At 42.2% G+C, this 11,457-nt stretch overlaps 1 protein-coding gene and 1 long non-coding RNA gene across 2 annotated transcripts in view; one reads left to right on the forward strand and one right to left on the reverse strand.

The window, feature by feature from the left end:
• Positions 1–468: 468 nt before the first annotated feature.
• Positions 469–4,315, reverse strand: LOC104860834. Its single transcript, XR_779802.2, has 3 exons — positions 4,242–4,315; positions 3,689–3,759; positions 469–667 (listed from the first exon to the last, which is right to left on the reverse strand). It is a non-coding gene; the product is annotated as an uncharacterized LOC104860834 (long non-coding RNA).
• Positions 4,316–8,505: 4,190 nt separating this feature from the next.
• Positions 8,506–11,457, forward strand: part of Arl10 (ADP ribosylation factor like GTPase 10) — a 14,269-nt gene continuing 11,317 nt past the window's right edge. The window contains exon 1 of the mRNA XM_010622305.1: positions 8,506–8,590. Coding sequence (XP_010620607.1) covers positions 8,506–8,590 — 85 coding nt within the window. The remainder of the gene's footprint in view (positions 8,591–11,457) is intronic.

An 11,457-nucleotide genomic window follows, 5' to 3' on the forward strand; every position in this document is an offset into this window, starting at 1 on the left:
GCCCGAACGCAGCCTCAGCTGAAGCTACCCAAGCCATACATTGACTCAATTTAGAAAGTAAGGCGTGGGAACCTGGCAGTTTGTGTGTGTGTGGAGGCTGCAAGTAGGATCCTGGCAAAAGCAGTTACGGGCAGCCATGAGAAGGCCAAGCAAAGGAGGGAGTCAGAAAGATTCAGTGAGGGGCACATCTATGGCCAAGGCCAGGTATGTGGGAGCTCAACAAAGGCCTCATTAGATTGGGAGAACCGTCTTGCCCAGGAACAACATATTCATACCCTTCTAAAGAATATCTTTGGTATTTGTACAGATAATTTTAGCAATATAGTCAATTTTTGAGTCCAAAAGCACTAAGCTGAGAGTCCCTTTTGGACCCTCTCCCAGGTTCATTTGCCTGAGGGCTATGAGCTTTACAGTAAAGGCAGCTTCTCTGCTTTCACTCTATAATAAATACTTACATTCTGTCTTTGCCTGATAAATTCTACTCACTTGTGTCTCTTTCTGCAATGAGTCAGTGAGCCTGCTTCAGCCTTGCAGGTTAAACTTGGACAAAGACCCAACCTGGTGACCGAGGGTGGAGACTCAGCAGACTCCTTTTTTGGGTTTCCTGACTATTTGGGGGCTACTGTTCTTCCGCCTCATAGAATCCTAACTTCTGTTTCACTAATTTCTGTTGCAAAAGAAAGAGAGAAAGCCAGTTAAGATCTTTATAGGTGTACTTCTGCCCTTTGACAGTAGTCATGTGAGAAAATTCCTGTTTTCCACAAAGAAAGTTGCAAACTTTTTATCTTGGCAATCTTGTAGAGGTTGTGGTGGCTTCCCCTTTAAGTGGCTGCAGTATGGGGATGGATTAGGACCATTTCTTCTAAAGCCTAGCCTCCTTTAGAAGCATTCTTTGCAAGTAAACTGCCTTAATAAATTATTTGGTTTCACCAGCTTCCTGTCCCAGATAGGAAGGATTCAGTTGGTCATTACTGAATCAGGAGGCCCAGGAAGGACACCTTCTGAGCTGTCTTGTGTCAGGCCACCTGTCTCGGTTCCTGGATAGATATCCTATGGCAACAGACTGCACTCCCACCTCCTTCTCTGTGCTGTTCTCTGAATCTGGTTTTTGTTCTCAGACAAGCCTCGTGCCAATTCTGTGTACAACTACTTCTCTGTCCTGAAGTGTGGCAGCGTCACTGGCAATGTGGTCTTTGAGGTCTGACTGTATCATTCTTACCGAGTGGTAGACAACAGTTTAGGAGTCCTTACATGTGCCTGACCAGGAAATCTGGGTGTATTTTACAACATACATTTAACTGGGAAACTACTTTTCTAAGTGCTTTCATCTCTGAGTCATCTTTTTCCATCTCTTTGGATATTTCAAATTTTCATAAATTTGGAGCCCCCCAAACTGGAACTGCTCAAGCTCTCTCTTACATACTCAAGTAGGAGTCTTCCATTCTGGATGCCCAAACCACCCTGCATTCCTACTTCATGCGGAAGAGGGCAACAGGCAGGGAATGGGACAGACTTATGCCCGCCTGCTAGACATCTGCTATCTCTGGCCAGTCCAAGCCTTCAGAAAGGTCCACTCCCCAACAGACTGTGCCAGCACTCTTCAAGTTCCATTAGCAGACAGGAACTTGGTCACTAGGATAGTTGTGAATATTTGCATTCCTGGAGTCTCTAAGGTGGGAGTTTTGTCTGGAGGCCTGCCCCCTGCATCATTATAAATGATATTCTCAACGAAGGAGTGTCCAGGAATTGTCCATGTTCATTCCTTATTCAGCAGCAGAGGAAACTAACGCTCTTCAGGGGATCTTGGCTAATGTTTGTCAGCCAGGAAGTGGCAGAGTTGAAATTTAAACCAAGAGCTGAGTGCCCAGCTGGTACTTTGACTGCCATGTGACCAGCAAGGAGCTGACTCTAAGCAGTTGGCTGTCCTTGGCCTCAACTTGTCCACTTTAACTTCTCTGGGGCAAGAGGATTAAAGGCCCTGTCCCAAGGAAGTAACTGGAAGTAATGTCTCCCTCCAGTGATGAAGAAGGATTTCACAAAAGAAATGACCAGTATCTTGGGATAGAGCAACACCTGTCAGCTTCTCCAACCTGCTGCTACAGATGGTGCAAAGAGCAGAAGGATCCCAGCCAATGTCATGTAGCTAGTTGGAGGTAGTTGTTTAGAAAATATGTGAGTTCGAGACCAGCCTGGGCTACACAGTGAGTTCTAAGTCAGTCTCAACTACATAGTGAGATCCTGTCTCAAATAACCAAAAAAATAAAAAATAAAAAATAAATAAATAAAAATAATAATAGATAGAAAATATGTACTGTATCTTACTTTGTGCTTATTCCACACTATACTTGGTGTGCTTGGGATACACGAGGGAGAAAGGCATGGTTCCTGACTATCACGGGCTAAATTGCATCCTCTCACAGTCCGTACATTGAGGTCCCAACCCCAAGTGGGTCAGAATGTAATAGCACTTAAATGCATAAGGCCTTTAAGGAGAGGTTATTTAAAGAGAGGCCTTTAAATAAGGTTACTGAGTTGGACTGTAGCCCATGCGACTGGTGTCCTTACAAAAGAAGGAACAGGGCCGGGGGATTTAGCTCAATGGTGCCACCACCTGCCTCACAAGTGCAATGTTTGATTCCTAGTACCCCCCCCACACACAAAAAGAGGAACAACAGAGGGGCAGTTCAGTGGGAGGAATAACCTCTAGTGTTCTGTAACACATTAGAGTAATTATGGTTGGCAGCAAGTAAATGTATGTTTCAAAGTAGCTAGCAGAGAGGATCTCGGGATTCCTAATATTAAACTGATAAACATTTGAGATGATGGATATGCCAGTTACCCTGATCTGGTCATTATACAATGTGTACATGTATTGAAATATCATACTATGCCCCATAAGTATGTATAATCAGGGATCAATTTAAAATTTTTTAAAAAGAAGAGACATCAGGAATATAATATATACACAGATGAAATGTTACACAAGAGCATAACAAAAATGGCAGCTATCTCTAAGTCAGAGAGAGAAATGTCAGGAGACACAAAACCTGCTAACACCTTGATCTTGAACTTCCAGTTTCCACAATTTTGCAAAATTAAATTTATACTATAAGCCAGGCATGGTGACACAAGCCTGTAATACCAGTAATCTGGGAGGCTGAGGCAGGAGGATCACAAGTTCAAGTCCTATCAGAGGAGTTTAGTGAGACTCTATCTCAAACTAAAATATAAAAAGGGCTAGGGATGTAGCATGATCCAAAGGCACTGGGTTTATTTTCTAGCACCAAAAATTTAAAGGCCTCCAGTCTGTGACAATTTGTTATGGGAGCCCTAGGAAACTAATACCCTTTCTCCGGGCTCCTAGGGTCTTCTCTCCAGAAGAAGACAGAAGACGACTGTGAATGATTTCAATAAGTCAAGTACCGCGCAGTGATCACATCAGGTGCTATGTCACAGGGGGTCAGGTGTCCCTCCTGCTCTTCGGGGGACCTCACCCTTCACTCATCTGTACCTTCCTCAGTTCCCTCTGCTTGCTTCTTTACAAATGCACTTAGATGTGCTCATTCCTGCCATTCTTAGAGAAACCCCAAGCTAGTCTTACAAATCTCTATTTCACATCAGGGCCCATTCCAACTGCTTTCTATGTCTCTCCTCCCCTTTACCAAAGACCAAGTGCAGAATTGCCTACCATGTGTCCATTTCTGGAGAGCCTTCCCTCAGCATGACTCTCAGAAGAAAGACCAAATTATTTTCCTTGACCTAGAAAGCAAAATTGGGGGTCTGAGGATAACTCCAAGGCAGAGCACTCTCCTTGCATACATGAGGCCCTGGGTTCAATCCCTAGCACTATGTTGTAGTTTGTGTTTAGATGTCCCCCAAAGCCTCATGTGGATGAGGTGGGGCTTTCTTTTTCGGAGGTGTCTGAAACTAGAGTGTGTGATGCTGGGATTGGTTTGGGACCGCCCCCCACTTGTCCTGGTAGTCTAGATAAGCTAAAAGGGGCAGAAAGTTCTTGTTAAGGTCCCTTGTTGCTTTTACTACCTTGTTAATGTCACGTCATTTCTCCTCCGAGAGGGCTTTCTGCCATCCACCCTGCCCTGGAGCCAGCCAATTACAGACTGAAATCTCTGAGAACTGTCAGTCAAATAAACCTTTTCTTCTTCCTCTAACTTTGGGTGTCAGGTATTTTGTCTCAGCAAGAAAGACAAGTAACTAAGACACACCACAAATAAATCAGTTACCTGAGAACCACCCTAGAGTAGGTCCACAGCATGTGAGAAGCTGGCCTTCAAGAGGACGTGGGTCAAAATATGAGAAACTGAAAAAATGGAAATAAAGTGTTTGTAAATGGGGAGGGGAGGAGGGGGTGAAGGGAGGGCAGGGACAAGGGGAAAAATGAGAATCAAGACCTTTTATGTAAAGGTACAGAATCCCAATGATGAATGTAATTGTATTGTATACCTAGATTGTACCAATAAACTCAATAAAAAGAAGAAAAAAGAAAGAGGAGGTGGGTCATCTTTGAAGTAGGAAATACAGTTATCTCTTCTGTCTGTAAGCAAGAAAAAAAGGGAGGAACATGAAGATGATCCAAAATTGTTATTTCAGATAGGAAGAGGAAGTGACTGGAAAGCAGAGAGAAGCCAGTTGAGGTTGGAAACCATGAATTAAAGATTTTGCCAATCTGCCTACTTGTTTAACCTTCTGGATGTCAATGCAGGTACAGAAGTTTGTTAAATTCCCATAGGTTGGGTTTACTAGGTTAATTATGATGAGGGGTCAAAGTGGGAAATAAAGATTAAGTGCCCGCATTGTACACAAGGATAAACTTTTATACTTACTGCCTTAATTGTTGTATCAGTTAGACTGCAAGTAAGAAAAACCTCCCATCCCACTACCTACATGAAGCACAGAGTTCAGTGGTCTCTGTGCTTTCCCCGCCTGCAAATGTAATCAGGGATATACCTTGGACTAGAGAATCAAGGGAGGGAACCTTAAAAATCCACAGGCAGTAGAGCAAGGCAGAAAAGGAAGTGATTTAGAAACTTGGCACAGATGCAATACAGATAGCCCTAAGGCAGACACCATTGACCAACCACACCCATCAGGGAAGGTGGGGCAGGATTTAGCATTTGCACATGAAAATCTGTGGGTAGAAACAAAACGTACCTCAGTAGTGACTCACTAACTCTCCTCCATAACTACTGTGGCTTTTTTCTTTCCTTATTTTGTTATTTGTTTTTTTTCTTCTTCTTCTTTTTCTTGTTTGTTTTCTGTTACTTTTATCTAATTGGGTTGATTTGCTTTTATTCCTTAGTAAGTTTTTTATCTCACTTTCCTTCATCTCATCATCTTCTCTTTGTCTTTCAAATTTTAATTCTTTCTTCTCCTATTCCCCAAACCCTCCTTCTTTACTATTCTTATTATTAAACTTATTAATCTTTGGATGTTTTTAGTGGTGGTATATTTGTTGTGTTGTAGGTATTTACTATTTGTCAATATTGGTGTGTCTTTCTGTCTACATTATAATTATAAATATTTTTTCTATTATTATGGGTGTAGCTTTTATTGATTCTTACAGTATGTCAATATCCAGTTTATCTTGGATTCATTATTGGTGCTAATTTTGTTGCTATAGCCAGGATAAAATAGTTGTTGCTATGAATTAGTTTTTACTGGATGCCAATGTCTGGTTTGTCTTTGTGTCATCAATAGTACTGTGGTTCATTTCTGGAGAACTGGGTGGCTGGCCAATTATGCTGTACTTTTCCCTCTCCAAGTTATCACAGGCGGTCAGATCTTGGGAAGGAGGTAAAGGCCTATAGTTAGCCAGGCCCAGAGTACATTCACTAGAAAGCAGACATTAAAGCAATCTCCATGCTAGCAACAAAGTCTTTCCACTATAACTGAACCAAAAATCTGAGAAACAAACAAACAAACAATAAATAAAAACATGAGAAGACACAAGGCTGTGGGGAAAAAGGAACCCTTTTTCACTGTTGGTGGGAGTATAAATTGGTACAACCAATATAAATGTCAGTATGGAGCTCCCTCAATAAACTAAAACTAGGCCAGGCATGGTGGGGCAAGCCTGCAATCCCAGCATTTGGGAGGCTGAGGCAGGAGGATCACTGTGGTGAGTTCGAGACCAGCCTGGACTACATATTGAGTTCCAGGTCAGTCTCAACTACATAGTCAGTCTCAACTACAAAAAAAAAGAAACTAAAACTAGATAGTCCATTTGACGCAGCTATTCCCCTTCTTGGTATCTTCCTGAAAAAGTTAAAAACATGGGCCAGGGATTTAGCGCCTGCCTTGTAAGCGCAAGGTCCTGAGTTCAATCCCCAGTACAAAAAAAAATAAAAAAAAGAGTTAAAAACATCATTTGTAATTTATAATAACTAAATCTTGGAAACAGGCTAGATGCTATCAAAGGATGTATGGATAAAGAAAATGTGGTTTCTATATATAATGGAGCACTACTCTGCCATCAAGAAAGATGAGCTTGGGACATTTCTAGCTAAAGGATGCCCCTTGAAACCATACTCTTAACTGATATAAATCAGACACTCATGTTTACATACCACATTGTTACCCTGGTATGAGGAATCCAAAGTGGAAATAAGGACTAAAATCTATAATACATTCTAGGAAATAAGAAAATGTTCAAATGGGGAGAGGAATAGAGAGAGGATGGGGGAAGGGACAAGAGAAAATAGAATAGAAGGAAAAATGGAAACAAAAATTTGTAAATAAAACGGGAAGAGGAGTGTGAGGGAATGGGAAAAAAGAAGCAAGATCTATCAAGTACAGATTCCCTATGATGAATGTCATTATCATGTATATATAAAATGTACCAGGAAATGTTTTGCTTTAAAAAAATCTACCAGTAGAGCCAGGCATGGTGGCACACGCATGTAATTCCAGCACTCGGGAGGCTGAGGCAGGAGGATCACTAAGAGTTCAAGACCAGCCTGGGCTGCATAGTAAGTCCCAGGTTAGTCTCAACTACATAGTAAGACCCTGTCTCAAAAAAACAAAAAAAAAAAACAAAAACAAACAAAAATATACCAGTAAACATTTTGCTAAAAAAAAAGAAGAAAAAGAAGTCAATAAACCCACACTACCCATTCCCAAGACCTGCCATAAAATTCCAACAATCAAAACAAAGTTACACAGGGAATTTATTGAAGAAAAAATGGACGTCTATATGCAAAACAAAGAAAGAAAGAAAGAAACGATATTCTGTTTTTACAGAAAATAGGATTTTCATTGTTTTGACTATATACTTTAATATGGGAAAATCAAGAATTGTGGGGCTGGGGATTTAGCCCAGTGGAAGGCAGGCAGAGGGTCCTGAGTTCAATCCTGGTACCAAAAAAAAAAACCTGTGAAACTACATGTTTATTAGGATAGAACAAATAAGTAAATATATTATAGATACCAAAAACTAGATATTTTGCTGTTGGAGAAAAAAGTGTCAAATAACTAAAGGAGAAGGGCTAGAATGACTCCTGTGGTGTTGGGTTGGAGTCAGAGGTATAAATATGAATTCATGTTTATTTAATATATATATGTGTGTGTGCGTGTATATGCTTATATATACATATATACATATATATATATAGAGAGAGAGAGAGACAGAGACAGAGAGAGACAGAGAGAGAAAATAAAGACAAGTGTGCATACAAGGGCCAGTATAAATACATACATTTCCCAGCACGATCTGCAGAGAGGTCCTTGGTAGCAATGATCCTACTTAGCACCCAGATTTTGGTCTCTGTAGCTATTCTCCAATGAAATAAATGAGGACAATGAGATTAAGGCCAGCCTGAGCTAGCTAGCAATTGCAGTGCTAGTCTAAGCTACATAGTGAGACACTGTCTCAAAAATAAATAAGTAAACATTTCCAAAAAGGGCTGTAAATGTAACTCGGTGTTGGAGCACTTGCCAATCATGTGCAAGGCTCTGGGTTCAACTCTCAGTACCAGAAGGAAAAAAAAAAGGAAAGTAGGATGGAAGCAAAAAGGGAGGAAGGAAGGGACAGGGAGATGGAAAAAGAAAGGGTAGGATGAAGAAACACATTGTGGAAGGATTATGTTAGTGTTACAGTTTTTATCCAGATGTCTCACAAGAATCTCATATGACTGGATTATGGAGTCATAAAACACTTGCTGTTAAGTAGAGTTTAGCTGGGTGTGGTGGCACACACCTGTAATCCCAGCACTCAGGAGGCTGAGGCAGGAGGATCGCTGTGAGTTCGAGACCAGCCTGGGCTACATAATGAGTTCCAGGTCAGTCTCAACTACATAGTGAGACCCTGTCTCAAAAAAGAAGGAAAGAAAGAAAAAGAAAGACAGAAAGAAAGAAAGAAAGAAAGAAAGAAAGAAAGAAAGAAAGAAAGAAAGAAAGAAAGAAAGAAAGAAAGAAAGAAAGAAAGAAAGAAAGAAAGAAAGAAAGAAAGAAAGAAAGAAAGGAGATAAACAGGAAGACTGGTCTGCAGCAATGTGGAACTTGGACTGGATGACTGGATATGGAAAATTGGCATTAGTTATCATTGTTATTTCATCTTTAGTTGTAGAATATCCAGGTGGGTTATGACTGAAGAGGAATTAATAGCATCCACAGATAGATACATTGATTGGTGGGACTTTTTTCTCCTTTTTTTTTAAATCAGGGATGTTTGAATGGCTCAGTTAGTTTAGTATGGTAGTACACCTCTAATCTCCACACTGTAGAGGCTGTGGCAGGAGGACTATAAATTTAAGCCAACCCCAGGCAATTTAGCAACTTGTGAGACCCTCTCTCAAGACAAAAAATAGAAAGTAGGGCTGGGGATGTATATTGATTTGATGATCCTAGGGTGGTGTGTCATTTACAGTTGAGCGAAGGGAAGGGAGTGACCCTAACTGTACCAGGACATTCACTTGCAAACTGGAGATCCTAAGATGCTGATAGCATGGCTCAGTACAAGCCCAACACCCACAGAACCAGGGAAGCCTATGGTACAACTCTCAGTCTCAAGCCAAAGCCTGAGGGCTCCAAGAGAGGGCAGCTTGTGTAACTCCTAGAATCCAAAGGCTGCTAGCCTGGAGTTCTGGGGTCCAAGGTAGAGGAAAGACATGTATCAGTAATCAGGGCAAGATACCAATGTGCTTTTTAAACTCAGTTTGGATGGTACCTGCCCACAGTGAGGATAGTCTTCCCCACCTGGTCCCTAAAGACGTACATGCTAACCTTCACACTCACAGACACATCCAAAATAATGCACCCCCAAAAAAGATTAATAATCCTTTTCTGGGTTTCTAGTCATTCCTTAACCAAGTCAAGTCAACACTTAAAATTGACCTGCACAATGAGTCTTCATTTCTTAAGAGATTAAAGCGCTCTTCTTTGAAATGCTATAAAACTCTGTTGTTTTTATTGAGCCAGTGTCTTGCCTTGAACTCACAATGTAGCCCAGGCTGGTCTCAAACTCAAGGTGATACTCCTGCCTCAGCCTCACAAGTGCTAGGATTACAGGCATGCACTACCACAACTGGTTTAAAACTTTCAGAAATGCCAAGATTAACTCCTGTGAATTTGTCTCCATTTTTTACTTTTTTTAGTGTAAGGGGCCAGGGATTTAGCTCAGTGCTTCTGCTGCCTGCCTCGCAAGCACAAGGATCTGAGTTCTATCCCCGATATCCCCCCCAAAAAATGAAACACTTTTTTGAGTGTAAAGTTCTGGATAAACTCACTTGTACTGAACTTCCTCTCTTTGGAGGCCTTGTTCCCATCTTGCCAATAAAGTGGTCCTTTAAGGCCTGAGCTAATGCCCTGGCTAGATTTTGAAAGTGGTCTACAGGTACACAGGTGGTAGAAGCAAGTTTCAAGCAGGACTGTCCAGTATGTGTAGGTGGGGAGAAAAGGGTACATGTTTAACCTACTTCAGATTCCTCACAGAGGTACTTACACTAGCACAGGAACCCTGAAACTACTATTAGACTCCACAGTAAGAAGTATTTCATTTGTGATGTTTGAGATGGGTCCATGTGGCCAAAGTAGCAGGGACTACAAGGCGTGTGCCATCACATCTGGTTTAACATTTTTTACAAGGTATCTGGGTGTACACACACACACAAAGTTTAAAAAAACACTTAACATGTTCATTATTTTCTATTCTAATTCATTTTCTAATTAAATATATATATATTTGCTACCTACTAAATCTTTTCACAACTCATGAATGGACCTGAACCACAATTTGAAACAGCACTGAAGTCATCCTCTTAAGCCACAGTTTCTCCCAAGCCCCACTCCTCCCCAGAGGAGTTTTTATTTGATTAGGAGGTTAGGAGACAATGAATGTCATAATCAACGTAGCTACTCTGATGCTCCCTCTGGGGAGGTCCTGGCTGTGTAGCCTGAGCAGATGATATTTTCCTCTGCATTTGGTTATCTCCTGCGTCGTCTCAATTACTTCTAATCTTGGGGGGAGGAAGTGTTGTTTAAGAGCTCCAAATTGTCTCTCCCCTAAGTGTTAATGTGAAAATAAAAATTTTAAAAAGAATCAATATTGGAAGAAATATCATGTAGGTAAAAAGTCAGATGGAAGGACAGCAGTACACACATAGCCAAAGATACAGGAGAGGCAAGTTAAAAGGAATAGAGGCTGCGACGCAGAGCCAGGGGTACAGGGAAACCGGGAACTATACAGAGCCAAGAGCTGCGACACTATCAGGGGTGAGACACTGGCCCCACTGGTCTCAGAATCTCTTCATCCGTTACCCCACAGCCCGCCACAGAGCCTCTCTCTGAAGTGCCAAAGGACGGATGTTTCTCCCGTTCCTTGTCCTTACACTGTATCTGGAAGCCTTGACAATCCCTTGGGGTGAGAGAGGACAAGGTGGTCGGTCTAAACGTTATGACTCCTGCTTCCTTCATCAATTCGCCCAGGACACTAATATGGCGCAACCCTTAGGCTTTCAGAGGCCGCCAAAGGAAAGCTGAGGCGCTAAGGGTCATGGTGTCAAGTTCTCACTGAGTCTCTACCACTCCCTAGGCGGGTGATACCTGCGAATTGATTCCAATTTCTTCCCCAGGATCTTGAGGGACACCTGGAAAATAGATCGCTTGGGTTTGAATGCAAGTTCTACCAATGTACTACGGTGCGCTCTAGGGCAAATTGCTTGTCTCCTGGGTCTCAATTTCCCTTTGCTAGGTACTGCAAGAGGCAACTGAGAAAGCGGTCATTTAATCACATGGCTTCCGGCAAGTGCGCAACAGTTGGTAGCAAATACCGCCGAGCGCCACCCTCCCCGGGAACAGCCTCGCGCGCCTCACCGCACCTGGCAGGCCGAGAGGGAGGTCCCTACACGCTGGCCAGCGACCCCCACTCACGCCACCCGCTGGCTGGCGACCAGTCGCGACAACGGCGGTGCATTGTGGGGCTTGTAGTGCGGGACTGGATAGGGT

Source organism: Fukomys damarensis, unplaced genomic scaffold, assembly GCF_012274545.1.
Source record: "Fukomys damarensis isolate Sample0158 unplaced genomic scaffold, DMR_v1.0_HiC HiC_scaffold_9, whole genome shotgun sequence".
NCBI classification, from domain to species: Eukaryota; Metazoa; Chordata; class Mammalia; order Rodentia; family Bathyergidae; genus Fukomys; species Fukomys damarensis.